At 46.4% G+C, this 15,763-nt stretch overlaps 2 protein-coding genes across 2 annotated transcripts; both read right to left on the reverse strand.

Moving 5' to 3' along the window:
- Positions 1-3,362: 3,362 nt before the first annotated feature.
- tmem129 (transmembrane protein 129, E3 ubiquitin protein ligase) lies at positions 3,363-6,440 on the reverse strand. Its single transcript, XM_041049002.1, has 7 exons — positions 6,161-6,440; positions 5,687-5,745; positions 5,215-5,472; positions 4,299-4,459; positions 4,037-4,196; positions 3,882-3,954; positions 3,363-3,761 (listed from the first exon to the last, which is right to left on the reverse strand). The coding sequence occupies exons 1-7, from the start codon at positions 6,363-6,365 to the stop codon at positions 3,577-3,579; spliced, it is 1,101 nt and encodes a 366-aa protein (XP_040904936.1). The 5' UTR covers positions 6,366-6,440; the 3' UTR covers positions 3,363-3,576.
- An 856-nt stretch (positions 6,441-7,296) lies between these two features.
- ccdc142 (coiled-coil domain containing 142) lies at positions 7,297-15,475 on the reverse strand. Its single transcript, XM_041047910.1, has 17 exons — positions 14,954-15,475; positions 14,810-14,850; positions 14,338-14,374; positions 13,753-14,006; positions 13,438-13,659; positions 12,100-13,325; positions 11,695-11,996; positions 11,427-11,513; positions 11,063-11,239; positions 10,623-10,789; positions 10,360-10,512; positions 9,931-10,045; positions 8,839-9,016; positions 8,579-8,689; positions 8,135-8,235; positions 7,794-7,962; positions 7,297-7,620 (listed from the first exon to the last, which is right to left on the reverse strand). Exons 1-17 carry the CDS (start codon positions 15,012-15,014, stop codon positions 7,512-7,514), a joined length of 3,510 nt encoding a protein of 1,169 aa, XP_040903844.1. The 5' UTR covers positions 15,015-15,475; the 3' UTR covers positions 7,297-7,511.
- Positions 15,476-15,763: the final 288 nt, after the last annotated feature.

A 15,763-nucleotide genomic window follows, 5' to 3' on the forward strand; every position in this document is an offset into this window, starting at 1 on the left:
ACACTGTTCCAATAAAGTTTCTGAAAAACTATAGAGAAAGTGTTACACATGGCAATGATAAATGACATAATTAGAACTGAGAGATGGGCTGTGAACTGCAGCACAGGGGCCTAATTGTCATGAGACGACCTCCGTAGTGTGGGGTGGAGACCACCTTCTACTCTGAGCCTCTGTCAATAGATAGATAGGAAGATAGACTTTGCATGCAGTCATACAGCAGCTTCTTATACTTACTTATTGCTATGTAAGATTCAGGCAGCTATCCCAGCATGCACTGGGCAGCCTGAGAATCTGTAAGTAATATGGGCTCTTGAAAAAAGAGCAGAGGGAGCTTTTATTCCTTTTTATCAGCAAACAAACCTTAATTATTTATAAATATGTATATATACACACAAAACTTTTTTTTAAAAATATTTTATCTATTTGATATTATTTGCCTTACAGTATACACATTTGCTGCAGTTGATACTACGGTATAGTCTACATGCTGACAAATACACAATCTGTCATTTAAGGTTAAACATACTAGCATACATGCTACTTAATTGTCAAGATACCATCAAATTGGATATTTGAAACGCCATTACACCCACCTCTGAGCTTTCATGCACAGCAGCAGCTAACAATGCAGGTTAATAGGACAGGTAAACACCGCTGTTTAGAGCAGACAAATCCAGTAACAGGTAAAAGTTCCACCATTGTTACAGTCGCTCCAAACGCTGAAGGAGTTCCCTTCAGAGAGGAAACGTGGCTAACCACGGGCAGTCTGTGTGGCGAGGCCATTGCACTGATGAAGCAGACCTGCATCTATCTGCACCTTTCATGTGAAGTCCTCAGAAATATTCACGCTGTTTCCAAGATTCTTAGACATCATTTGATGGCCAAGTACATTAGTTTACCAAACGAGGCTGCTACCAAAACCTTTATGGTGCAATACCCCCACATGTATTTAAAGACGTGTTTAAATTTGATGGAGTGGAGCTGTGAGACTGACACTGTGGTTTTAGATGTTAGGTGGGCCAAACATCACCATGGAAACATGTATCGTCCAGGTTTAGTTGTTTGTCTCAGAGTCCATTGTGAGAGGCCGGTTTTTCCTCTAAATCCACCATGTTGCTATTAAAGGTGAACCATTACTGTCTGTTTCTTTTGCACTACAAAACAATACGTCTTGATGAGCATTTTAATGCATTCAAAACTGTCTCATGTAGTTGATGTCACTGAAGTTTTTTTTCTTACAAAGCATTTGATCTACAGATGTCACCGTTGTGATGATTCCAGTTTAACACACAGTAAAAATGTAGGTAAAATCTTCTGAGTATAATGATTACACTCTGTCGATTTTATAGATCAGTGCTGTTTCATCTATCAAAACTTTCATTTTCCATTTGTAGTTTGCCAGGTAGTGCAGAAATTCCTTATCTTACCGTACACTCCTCCTCCAGGGTGATCTTCCTTTGTCCTTTCATCTGGCTCTTGAATTCATCAGGAAGACGTCTCCAGTGGACACTTACACCACTTATCTGGTGGAGAACCAAAATCCATTTATTGGCAACTTATTAACATTGACAGCTCTAGACGTACATGCTCAGCAGCTGTAAGGACTGTGGGAAATAGAATACAGTATAAATTTGCTAATATGGCTTAGTCATTCACTTCTATGCACAATACAATAAATCACTCACACAGATGCACACACACACACAGACACACAATAGCACAATAATTCACACAAAAGCAGAATAACACACAGACGATTTCCCGCAGGGTTGTTTGTATTATTATCTCTCCCTCTCTCTCTGTCCACCATGAGCTGGATTCTGTTCAAGGTTTCTACCTGTTAGGGGGAATTTTTCCTGTCCAAGACCAAATGCTGCTCTTGGGGGAAGTGTTGGGTCTCTGTAAATAACATCATAACTTCTGCTTTGGCGCTATATAAATAAGACTGACTTGACTTCTGAAGTTCTGTGACAGAGCGCAGCGACATTACAACCAGTTTAACATAAAGGAGAAAACTGGACCGGACAAACACAGACTTGTGTGTGACAGCAGCAGTAACAACTCCCTCCTACATTCAGGGCCTGTCCTGTCTCATGCTTTGTGCTGCCTGTCTTTCCTGTGCTGAAAGTCTCTCTCTCCTGCATCCTGCTGCTCTCTGCCTGCACATCCTCACCTTTCTGACCTCCTTCCTGGCTGAAGAAGCATTCGGATTATTTCTTTGAACGGACAGTAACCGTATGAAGTTTGCAGTTCAGAGGACAAATATCTGAAACACTTTTTGGGTAACCTGTATTTACCCACCACAACAATTTGTTTCTGGGATTTATGTTCCATGTTTAACTGTAAATACCTAAATTGAATAAATATGAAATATTAAAATGGTGTAACTAAAAACAGTCCACACATACTAAGTTATCTTATAATTGTGAGGTGGACCTGGGCAGTAACAACTCATTCAGCTCCGAGATGATAAATCAATCTGCTACTGAAGCACACGTCATCGGCAAAATGATAGAAATGATAGATGTGACTGCAGATAGTCAACCCAGCCTCCAGAGACAGGAGCGTACTGAGGCCACATGAGGGCAGTAAACTACATGAAGAACAGACACACACACACACTACTGCACCAACATTGCTCTACACATCATTTGTTCTGCTGTTCATGCATGAAATGTGGGCATCTCCTACTGAATTTAAAAACCAGAGGTTCACGTTTTATTCTTGAAATCCATTGCGAAGCAAACAATTCTCTGTCATGTTTGGTTTGTCGTTGGCAGTTAAAACATGTTGACGTCTATGGGAACTTTACAGGAGGAAACTGGAGTAACTAGCCTGAACTTATTAAGCTGCTAAAGAGTATGAGTTTGCATTAAAGAGAAAGATACTTAAATGAATGATAATACTCCACTCTCACTCCTACCGAACACATTGTTCATCTACAGTGTTAGATTTTTAATATGCATCCCTCAGAAAAGAGTGGCTTTAGCTCACTAACTGCAGCTGCTGCTTTCTTGTAGGCGGTCATCTCTAAATGTTTCCTCAGAGGTGTAAATGACAAGAGTGAAGCTGGCACTGATCTGTCCCCCCTGCATCCTCTAACCCAGTGCTCAGCTGACCTTTACCTCTAACGCTTTCTGTTATGCCCTTCATCTATCAGTAGCAGGTTGTCGTCCATGCTGCCATTTGGTTTTCTTTTTTGTTTCCATTTCATTATCCATTTCATGTGGTTGGAGGATAACATGAAAGAGGAAAATGAACTTAAATACAAAATCAATTGTGCTTTTGCAAAACAATATTAAAACATTAAGAAAATGTTCTGAAAGAACAAACAACGGGACAGATGTAAGTTCAATCCTCTGATCTGACTGTGGGTAAAACAAAGAGTCACACTGCTCATTGCACTTCATACCAAATATTTATAGTGTTCTATCCTTACTCTAAATGATCATAACAGATACATAATAGAGTCCAGACCAGTCCTGTCCACTCCTTCTCTTCCACAGGTCTGCTGATGAAAGTTTTTTTTTTTTTTTTTGGAGGAAAAAGTCTGTTTGGATCTGTGTGCGAGTCCTGTCAGCGAACCACACAGACATCCAGTATACAGAACGTGGCTCTACAGGTGGGGCAGGGGACTTTGCTGGACAACCAGGTCTCAGGTCTTTGCTGATCCTGGCGGCTGGCGAACCATCGACCCAGACAGGACAGACACCACATGGGTCTGCAGAAACACTGCTGGCAGTCGGACTCGTTATCAGCTCCTGTAAAACACACACACAGCAGTGTGCAAGAGACACGGTCACATTAACCAAAGCACAAACACACATGTACACATGTGCTCACACACACACACACACACACACACACACACACACACTCACCCTCTGTGTGGCACAGTCTGACCAGCTTGGTGTTTGCTGGAACCTGCATACAGCCGATACAGGGCTCCAGCTCCTGTGTATGGACAGAGAACGTGTTTTAAGATGAACTGTGATCAGAGCATTTGAGCACAGCAGCTGCATCAACAGAAGTGTACCTGTCCACTGGGGAGCCTGTACGGCTGATTGAGGTCCACCTGAGCTCTGAATGTTTCCAGGAAGAGTTCGCTGATGGTTTGGTGGATCACTACATTAGCAGAGTTTCTGATGGGAGCACGCAGCTTCTCCCTGAGCTCAGCATATTCTGTCGAGTTGAGTCTGCAAACAGTAGAAAAGGGACCTGTTGTTGTTGTCATTACATAAACTGTTTTGTCCTGAGACCTCAGGACCAATTTTGGTCTTGAGCTTCTAGAAACACACCTGATGTCAAAGGGTCTGACAGCAGGGTTGATGCTCTCCACCCTTAGGGTCAAGATCTGTGCAGGTGAGGCAGAGTCTGGATTCAGCTGGTGCTGCCTGGACTCCGTCACTGTCACGTGACAGTCTCTCTGTAAGGCCATGTAGACGTGATAGGTGGTCACCTGGAGACACACAGTCCAATATTCACTCACATTCATGCACCAACACAATGAAACGTTCCAAAGAAGTGAGGAGATGTGCAGCATTGGTGGTTCTTCTTTGTGGGTTTACATTGGTTTACATGGTTACATTTTTTTTTTTTTTACTTTAGACCTTTCTTTGAACGTGGTTCTTCCACATATCTGTTCTGGGTCAAAGTCTCCATCATGAGGCTGATACACAATGACACAAATGTAACCCACACAGTAGGAACAGCAGGAGGACAGGTGCAAACTCCTGACAGTGCTACCCAGTAATCCCCTGTCAGGTCAGGTCAAAGGTGAAGTACATCCCGTAGGTCAGTATCAGGGAAAGTGCCTGCTCACATACTTCATGTATGTGATTACATCAGAAGCTGCGGGTGGAGACTCCTTCCACTGTCTCTCTTCTGTCTGTTAAGACCTAAAAGCTGACAGTGATGCACAGGTTTGCGGTTTGTCTGGATCACTGTGGGTAGATAGTCACCACTGTGGACCGGGAGAGCCGCCCCAGGTGTCTTCACTCACCTGTCATGGCCAGAGCACCATGGGTTGCTGTAACTTTACACCGTTTCTCCCACAGGAGATTGACTCCACTGATGGCATTCTACACACGGTCATAATGACACCTAGTGTTCACAATAAGAACTGCATTTTAATATATCCAGCTTTAATTTTAAAGTAGTTCATGGGCCGTATAAATGAGACCCGCAGATCGTAACCTGGAGAGTTTTACTCACTTTTAACACCCAGGTGTCAGTAACAATAACTCTGGCTCCTGGTGCCCCTGTTGCAAACTTATCAATGCGTCGGAACTCAGTGTTGATGTTGGCTGCCACTTGGCCCCAGCTGGAGTGAGGCGGCTGCACGTGGGCTTGCAGGGACCGGCTGATTGGGTGGTTGTGCCAGTGATGCCGGGACCAGTAGATGACGAGGGTCCAGCTGGCCAATTGGAGGCAGAGAGAGAGGACGAGAAATGCTCTCCAGCTGTCACTCACCTGGTGAAACACAGCATGACAACACCGCCGAGACCTTTTAGTAACTGCTGTCCACGGGACATGGACATGCAAGACAAAGACAGAACAACTTGTTGAGGCATTGCTACACTCCACAACAAATCTCATTAACCACATCATTACAAAATGGACCTAATCTGTATTGTGGGAAGTTATGCAGTGTCCAGTATGTACAGACAGAGAGAGACAGGCTGACCTGGTGAATGTATCCCAGGTTTTTCTCTGGAGCAGCGATACACATCCCCATGTAGTAACCTGGAGAGATGAACAACAACACGGACATAAGCAAAAAAAAAAAAAAAAAAGCACGATATGGACAACAGCAACCCAACAACCCGATCAGAAGCACATCATGTGAGGACTTTCACTGTTGTCTTCTCCGTACTTTGGACATACTGGGTCTGAAAGGTAACAAAGAGTGTGTGGATGAGGTCGCTGGCTGCTGGACTGAGCTCAGTCAGCTGGATATGACCTGTGGATCATATTAATACTCCAACTGGCAAAAAGATGACCCATGTGTAAATGTATGTTTTGTACGATTAGTCGATTAACTGACTAGTTAGAATTGAATAAAAATGCAGAAATAGTGTGTTATATGAGGAGGTGCAGACTCTTAACACTGTGTCACGAACCCTGGTCCTTGTGTGTGTCTCCGAGTGTCAGGTGTTACCTAAAGGCAGCACAGAGTGGACCAGCACGGTGACGCTGGTCCTCCGGACGTGGTACTGCACGAACCCCACATCCTCGCTCCCCAGCCAGGACGAAAACAGGTTCTGGATGGTCAGGCCGGCCGAGCGGAACTCATTGGGCGTAAACACGAAGCACAAACAGAAGACGATGTAGGCCAACGTAAAACTTAACTCCGGGCTCTCCATACTGCTTTCAGTCCGCTACCACCGTGCGGCCATGGCTGTTTATCATACTCCTCTTCCTGATACGTTTCTTCGTCAGCTGCTTCCTGCTTTTCTTCTTCTTCTTCTTCTTGGTTGGTATCAGCGACTGGCACCCAGCGTCGTATGAGGTGCATTAGCGCCCCCCCCTCGCTCCGGAGCGTAGGCCCCGCTGAACCCAGAGCTGCTTGTCTGATAAAAAACACAGAGATGTCTGACTGGTACATGTCTTTCTGTGTGTCCACGGCTTGACCTCTGGAATAACTACTGATAGTCAGGGTATAACAATGACACCGCCTTTCTCCTCTGCTGACTCTCAACTTATAAATGAATCACAAAAATATAATTAGCGTCCCGCAAATCACCCTACAACCAAATGAAGCTTCAGTTTACCATTGTCCACGTAGCTCAGGCTATTAAACATGGCGGTTGGACTCATGGTTTTCTGTGGGCCCCTGTCAAATCTGACCAGTGTTGACATGTTAAAGCCACATCCTCATTCAAACGCTGGCTGCAGAGTTGCAGTCGTAGTGGTTTTGGTGCACAAGTGTCAACCAAAAGTCCCAGGCCCCATTTTTATTCCCACTCTGTCCCTCTCTCCATTAGCATACGATGAATGGACATTATCTGTGGCAGTGTACAGTGAAAGATAAAACCAGGATGACCAGGGAAAATGAGTCTTAAACTATTCTCTGACTTCATCTGTGGCTTTCATTCACCAAATGCTGCTACGTTCTATTTGTAGGAGATTTTATTTTCATCTTTGCTCAGGGGGCCACCGAGCAGAGGAATCTTAGCCATGATAGAAAGGAGGACAGGATGGAAGTATGGCAGGTTGTTGTGTCGTATGATTAAGCCATTGTGTGTGTGTGTGCAGAATAAACAAAGTCACGAAAGTTTATGAATAAAAACGCATTTAATTCAGGAATATGAAAATATGTTTGAGGCAAACAACCTTTTTTTTTTTTTTAGATTCATTAATAAATACATTTTTACATTGTTCTGAAGTTGTTCTCATTAGCAAAAATATACATATAAATAAAGTACAACAAAAATAAAGTGTTTTGGTGTTTTTACTGGATATTTCCTGTAAAGCAGAGAGACTGCTGTGAAGTGTGTGTGTGTGTGTGCTCAGGGTTCAGACTTAGAGAGACACTGCAGTCCCGGCAGCCTCCAACGACGAGTGCTGCTGTGGATCCTCAGGTCCAACCACTCCTGCTGAGCAGCACCCAGAGCCAGACTGGGAAACAAAACACACAAGAGTGCACAGGTCTTACTGCTGAGTCCCTGCTTTTTATCCAGTAAAACAATTCACAGAACACCAGGAGATTCTTTAAGGGGAGGGACAGGCATCGAAGGCACTACCTGTCTCCCACCATCACTGCCTCCATACACGAATCTCTAAGAATGTACCTTGGAGCGAGGTAGGGTTCTCTGGGGGTGGATGGGTCCACCGGAGGGAGCTCAGTGGTCACAACAGAGGGATCAGTCTGAGTCAGGTCTTCGTCCTCCATACACCTCAGGTTGGTTATACTGCTCCCCACTGCTGCATCAGTGCTGCCTCTGCTTCTGGTGGCTGGACCTGACAGAGTGACACACAGAGGTCACTGACTCACTGAACACGATGGCAAGCTGTGCATGGTGGACACCAGGGTTCATCCTGGAGGAAGCTGGTGCCGTGACAGAGAAATGCAACATGGGAAAAGAAACTAAACCCAAACTAGAGTTGTATCAGGTTTCATTCATTCACTCACAACAGCGTGTGAAAGGCTCCCAGGCTCTGGACTGCAGGTACGGTTTGGCCTGTGGCTGCTGGAGCAGACACACCACAGCTGAGTCCACTTGTTGAAAGACCCTGCAAGACAGAGAGAAGGACTGCTCACCAAACATATCAATCAACCTGATTGATTTGAAACTTTCTAACGAGGGTTTGTTTAAAGTTTCACTTGTGCATTCACACTTGAATTTCAGACACAGAACAGCACCGACATAAAGAATTAATAATCATATAAAATCAGTAATCAATAATCTGAGTGTCAAAAACGCCCAACAAACATGACAGGGCGACCATGAAAAGGTCAAAGGTCATTTTAAGATGTTTCTACACAGAACAGGTGGAAATACCAGAAAACAACAGCACCGCTGCTGAAAAATATTCTTGGGGAAACACTGGTTAGTTACAAGGCGGGATGTGATACCGAAGGCTGAGCAGTCGTTGGTGGAGTTCAGCTGACAGGCCGTACTTGTCCGACTGGATCAGTTCCCTGATAGAATCAAAGTCCTGCTTCAGCTGGAGGGCTCCCTGCACACTGAGGAGGAACAACAACAACAGCACAACACTGCTCAGAGACTCAACAACGTCGCACATGCACACGCTTACATGCACACGCTACAGGAGAGGCTCACTCCATGGGTCATGGATTTGGTGGAGAACACTGTGGTAGCCGTAAAAACATACCTGAATTTGATCTTCTGTTTCAGGATGTGTTCCATCCACGCCTCCAAGAAAGCTGTCATTGTTATACTCAGGGCTTGGACACGGGCGTCGTCGGACAGCGGTGCCACGCTCTCTAAAACCTGACCGATCACAGTCTGAGCTGCCAGAGATGCGTACTCACTGGGACTGCTGGGAAAACCTGTGCGGCGTCGGAGAAATGCACAATCAGAAAACAAAAAGAAATAATATTAAGTTCTTGCGTCTTTTGTTCATTCTGTTCACAGTTGTTGTTGTGTGTCCTCTGAAGCAGAGATCAGAGATCTACTGAATCAAGAAATCATGACTTCTGATATTTGACTGACAGAAATCACTTCTCAAAATCTATTTCCTTCAGTACAAGGTGCTTCCCTTCCCCGAGACGTGTGCTTACTGAAAGAAAATCCTTTTGTCCTATATATAGTTACGCCAAGTCTCCGAGGCTGATGGACCGTGAAGAGATGAAGTGAGCTACGAGATGGGACGTCATGTGTTTCCATGGAGATTAACTGAAATTTCTGACCCCGTAACTCATTTCAAAATATGTCAACAATTCGGAACAGTACTGACACTGGGAACTCCAGAGAAGACACCACAGAAGACCAATAACCAGCCCTAAGCTTTTTTCCTAAAGCTAGCTACTCTCATCCCCATGTTCAGGACGAGTTCTGGACCAGGTGACGCCAGGTTCTTCCAGATACCATCAGACATAGAGTGTTTTCTGAGTCAGAGTAGCTCTAACACACACACCTCCACTCTGGTTTCACTGACTGGACTCCAGTTAGCCTTTGTTGATGTCATTAGCCTCAGGGTTCACAGACTTTTTCCAACCTACACTGTGAATGTCTGAATGACACTTTCAAGGTGGACGAGAACAAGACAACGATTTCTGTGTGACTAGGTTAAATAGATTGTGTTTGTTCGTGATTGTAACTTAGATGAAGATCTGAACATACTTTAAGACAAATGTTTTCAGGTAAAAGCAGAGGGATCACTTACTCTGTCTTACTTTCAGTGTGTGTTGTGTGAGTTTATGTCCCAGACTGCACATTAATAACTGAATCCAGAATTCAGTACCTGTCCTGTGGCTGGGTCTCCAGTGTACAGATGAAGGCATGGTCTGTTCAAAGATCTCCCCTGACATCCTCTTGCAGTCACTGGAGAAGATCTTCAGCACCAGAGAGGAGAAGGACTGATGGACACAGAGCAAGCGATATCAGGATCAGATGACAGCTACACTCTCCTGCTCACAGAGGAGGAGACTCCATTATATCCGCCTCTGATCAGCTGCGTGTAATCTGACAAACACATCTGATGTGTTGCTGTTCTTGTTCTCTAATCCACATCATCCTGATTAATGGAATACCATCCTGACAACAAAGCTAAGCACGGCGTTCACTGCTTTTGCAAATAAAAATGGAGGCACCAGAGGTGGTGGTGGTGGTGGTGGTGGTGGTGGAGGTTAATGTGGCTGTGAGACTGGCAGAATGAATCGGAGAGAGTCACCTGCAGCTCAGACACAGTTCTGTCAAGTGCTTCCAGTTGCCGCCTCAGCAGACGCTGGCCGTGGTGATGAAGAGCTGAATGATGGTCACCGTCTGAGTTCACCATCAGCGGCTTAGTCTGATGCACCATCGTCTCTAATGACTCTCTCATCGCCTGCAGAGACAAAGAAAGAAACACGACACAAACACACTTCGCTAAATTAGATTCGCTAATTAGATTCAATACATGATGGGTCCTCTGGCAGACGTACATAAGACACGTACTTTGAGGTCCCCCTGTGTGATAAGCAGGAACTTGTTGAGGCTCCATGATGAGAGGAACTGGTAAGCCTTGGACATGACCCAGACTGTGGACAGCTGCACTGTGGCCAACGCCAAGCTAAGAGTCCGTCTCTGGAGAGTGAGCCTGGCAGGGGGGAGGCTAAAAGGCCCTGGGGAGACAGGGAGAGGGAGAGATGGGCTGAACACTTAAAATGCACAAGTTACTTCAGTAAGTTTATTTCTTTATTTAGCACCTTTCTAGACAAGATGACCCAGAACTTTTACAAACTGTCCCTCCCCCAACAACAAGCCTGTGTGGAGCTAAGTGCTACACACACAGAGCGAGTGGATTTAGCTTCACTGTCAACAGCAGCTGTTTGCTCCAGACCGGGCAACACACAGCAAATGAAGAGGAGCACACACACACACACACACACACATACCTGAGGCCCTGCTGTTTGAGTGATGGCAGCACAGGGATGAGACGAGAGGAGGGGACAGCAGCAGGAAGTGCTCCATGGTCACTGAAATCACCACGCTTCCATCTTGGTTCGATGACGATGGCGTCCCATCTGTGAGACACTTGTCTTTCAGAGCTGAACCTAAACTTCTGCACAACACTGAAGACAGACAGACAGACAGACAGTGTGAGAGATAGCATCTCAGAATAATGCATCAGAGACAGGTCCATAAATCTGTAGGCTGAGGTTCATTTCTAGAACACCTTTAATGAAAACCTGACGTCCACTTCCAGGTGTAATGATTGTGTGTGTGTGTGTGTGTGTGTGTGTGTGTGTGTGTACTAACCATGGTCCCACTGAGCATGTGCTGTAAGGACTAAGAGATTGAGACTGAAATCCTCCAGCATGGCTCTGCACTCCTTTGGAACCAGATCTGCAACAGACAGCACAAAAACCCAGAGCTGACATATGGACAGGACAGTGAGTGACAGTGGATTTCATTCCAGAGTGTTCATAAAATAAAAGCGCACACACAGAACACTGGACACGGTGTAGAAGGAAGTGATCCGCTGAATTAGATATTCTGTACGGAAGCTCGGATTTAATCTTCTTACCGGACTTTGAGGCTTGACTGATCCGGTGCAGGATCTGGAACCGTCTGTGGTCGTCTTGGAGGTTGACGCTTCCCGAGGTGTTCCCTGCTTGTGGTGCAAGCATCTGCAGCCACAAGGCTTTGCCGCAGAGAGTCCAGAGCAGGGAGCGGTACTGTCTAAACAGATCAGCAAAGACCAGCGACTGGCCAAGGTCCAACCACTGGACCGAGTGAGGCCAGCGAACGCGGTCTGGCTCCACTGTGGACTCCTCTGCTCCCGCGGTGTCCTCTTTCTTTGGGTCTCCGTTCTCCTGAAAATCTGAGCTGGAGGACACAAACAGACTGCAGATGTAAAAGATGAGATGAAAATGATGAAATGAAAACAATCAACACACCGTTCTTGTGTTCACTTTGCTCATGGCATTACCTGCCAGTGGCTTCTACCCTGCTCGTAATTTCCGGCTGAGTTCCGTCCGGGTCGCGGTCCTTGTTCGGTTCTGTTCTCAGTCTGTTGTTCGATTCCACTGAATCCGCCGTATTTATGATCGGAGCAGCTGAAATCAATGGGTCGGTCTTTCCGTTGGGTGATAGCAGATCTGTTACTGTATTTGGCAGCAGTTGTTCTGTTGGTGCCTCTGGCGTCGACGCGTGCGACACCAGGGGAGCCAGCAGGTCGCTGGAGGAAACCAGCACCTGAAAAAGTAACTCCACCGAGGAGCACTCCTGTTGGCAAACATGTGACAGAGGCAGGACTGAGACATGGTGGGAGGAGTTTGAAAGGGGTGAAACGCTCTGTGGCGGGTTACAGTTTTCTAAACTGCTCTGTCTTTCTCCACCTGGTCGGGCTGAGTTCAACGCTTCCGCACTGGTCTGGCACATGTAGGTTTGGCACTGGCTGGTTTGGTCTTTGTTATGTTGGACAGAGGTGGACTTGACTAATATAGGATGGTGATTTTCCAAGACGGTACAGTCCAAATGGATGAGGTCAGGGATGAAAGCAGGTGGGCAGGTGGTGGCAGAACGGGGGTGATGGTTTACAGGAGATGAAATAAGGTCGGTGTGCTGCAGCTGATCACAGGAATTAAGAGAACAGGTCTCAGTGTTGTGGTGGACTTGACAGATCTGATAGCTCTGCGCAGAGGCCCAGCGCTGCATCTGCTTGGCTGCCATGTCTGCGTGATGCGCTGCTAAAATCACTGTCAGCTCTTTGACAGAGAAAGTGGCAGGGTGACGCTCTCGGCTGTTTGGAAGACCAGAACCCAGAGTGGGATAATGTGCTCCATGCAAGACCGCAGCCCTCTGCTGGGCGGTGCTGTGCTGCGCTCGCTGCTCCTCCACCGCCTGGTTATACACGTCTGTCCCGGCTAAAATATCCTCCAGGACTTCTCTTGGTACAGCGTCTAATTCAGTCCGGGCTATAGCAGACAGCATGACATGCACATACCGTTCCATCAAAACCAGGGCCTGCAGACCCAGTGAGTCCAGAGTCTGTCTGATTTCCAGCAGCAGCCTGGTTTGCTGGACCAGAGCAAGCCTCAGATAATGATCAGACTGGACTTTGGAGAACAGACAAGACCAGTGGTTTAGATGGACCCGCAGCTCCTGGCTGAGTGAGCCAAGACCAACCCTGAATGAAGACCAGTTTGATGGGGTCTGGAAAGGAGAGGAGGGTATTTGTGTTTAGGAATAATCACCAGAAGAATCCTTTAAAATGTGACTGTACAAGAGCCTGTCTGTCTGTCTCTGTGTCTGTCTGTAGCCTAACCTGGTCAAGTGTCAGCTGTGATTTCTTCAGCTGGTCCTCCAGCAGGTGGCTCACTCTGGAAATGTACGCTGCCGCGAGACGAGCCCTCCTGGTGTACTCGTGTACGAAGAGCAGCAGGGACCGCTGCTCCAGGAGTCTACACAGAGTTCTGTAGTGTCCCTGCAGGAAGGAGGAGGGCAGGAGGAGAACACCACCCTCTGCTGGGAGGCCTTTGACACAGACCTGACAGGGGGGAGGAGGAGAGGGGACTCAGTGCTCAGGACACTGCTCACATTATGACTCTGTGTCTTCTCCCTGCTAAAGGCTCAGACTCACCTGGGGAGACCCCACCTGTGTGCCGCCGACCTGCTGCCACTGGGGCGCCACAGTCAGAAGAGCTTGTTGCAGATGCAGGAGACGTGCAGAGGACCGGGACACCAGGTTGTGCGCAACGACAAAATTTCCTTCTTCCGCGTCCTCATCTTGACTGCGGCCGTGGAACAGCCACTTCAGGCTGGGATTAAAGGTGCTCCTGAGTAAAGTCTCAGCTCGCTGCAGAGAACGGGAGATGGACCTCTGTGACCAGGACCCTGGAAGGAGACGACATCCAATATTATACAGGGAGTGAAGATTTTTCAACACTGGAGACACTGAAAGAGACAACTGACAAACAAGGGAGAGGCAAGCCAAGAAGACGAAACTAAGGAATCGTTTTTAAGAGACACTCTGCTGTGTATTTGTGAATTTTAATTGGAGGAGACATTTCAAATACACTGCATATTTAGCATCATTTCCTGTTAGTGTACTATGTTGATTAGTGAACTGTATAGAATTAGTATGCAGCATGGATTTGGGACAGCGGCTGATAAGAGAATACAGAACGACCGCTTCATCTGCAGCTGTCGCACGTAGACGCCGTACCATTAGTAGCCACGTCCTCTGTCCCCAGGCACCTCCTCTGAAAGACAAAAAGAGAAGGTTCAAAAACTTATTATTGACTTATTTTAGAAATGAATTCTTCACTAAGATAATATGTGGGACTGCTGCTTTGATATACAAAGCAGCAGTGAGGTTTACAGGGTCAGGCTTGTAGAGAAAATTCAACAAGATTCCCACCAGCAGCTGGTTCCTTGTGTCTGCCTGCTCTTTGGTGCAGGGCAGGTGGTGTGAGGGCGGTTTATCAGAGCTTTTTCACCGAAACACTGTATCTGTGAGTTAGAGGATGCTAAAGAGTGTGTGTGATTCTCCCTGGGTCAACATTTACACATTTACACAGAGTCCTAGTGTTTAAAAAATGATCAGTGGAACTTAAAGCTATTTAAATAATAATTAACATTATAATATTAGACAGACACGGCGACCAGCTGACAGGGTGACAAAGGTTCAAACTAACCTGCTCCTTTTCTGGACAGAAGGACTCAGAAGTCTCCCAGTCTGAAAGAGAGAGACCAAAAAAAAATAAAAAATAAAATAAAATAAAATCCTCCATCATCAGTATCAGCATCGCTATCACCTGTGTGTGTGGTGTGTGTGTCACCTGCTGTCAGACCAGGCTCTCCATAAGGATCTTTCAGTATCTCTGGGTTGTTGTGATCCATCCCAGACAAACCCCCGGAAGCTGTGGACAGGCAGCGTGGACACTGTTACTGTTGCTCTGCTGCTTCAGAGACTAAACCCTGCCACTTGTACTTCACTGTTTCAACTTTAAGCTGCTGTTTACTCCCATCACACACATCCGTCCCTGTGCCCCGGGGCATCCTGGCACACCGGTTCGGACCCTGGCTCGTGTTTTTCTTGAATGAAGCTGGTCCTTTCTCCCACCCCCCCCCTCCCCGGTCGCTGCCAGTGCTAACAATCCCACAGAAGAGAGCTCCTGTCACCGGGAGCAGCAGCGCTCAGACCACCGAGCTAGCACCCGGTGGCTACTTCTCTCCGAGTCTGCTTTTCATGTTTATCAAACTCGCCTCTTGACTGAATCTTATTAGTGACTTAGGCCTTTCCTGAGACTGGCTTGTTAATCCACTGCACTCTAAGGAAGAGTGGTTTAAAATAGCATCGGGCTAACGAGGCCTGAAAAACACAGGATGTAGCGGCAGCCAATCAGGAGACAGCGTCCGCCGTCGCTACGGGGGACAGAGGAGGTCTCCCGTGCGGGAAATGGCGCCTCCCCCCAGTAACCTTCGGTAACAACAGGAGAGTCCATGAACTGAAGTGCTGCTGTTGTTGTTCTTGCCACATTAAAAACACATCTTGCTGGTTTATAAAGTTAAAAAATGATTACATGTTGGACTGAAAAAAGCTCTCATGTGTGCAGCCTCAAATATACAAACAATAGAGAAAGTTACAG

This window comes from Toxotes jaculatrix, chromosome 10 (genome assembly GCF_017976425.1).
Source record: "Toxotes jaculatrix isolate fToxJac2 chromosome 10, fToxJac2.pri, whole genome shotgun sequence".
NCBI lineage: Eukaryota > Metazoa > Chordata > Actinopteri > Toxotidae > Toxotes > Toxotes jaculatrix.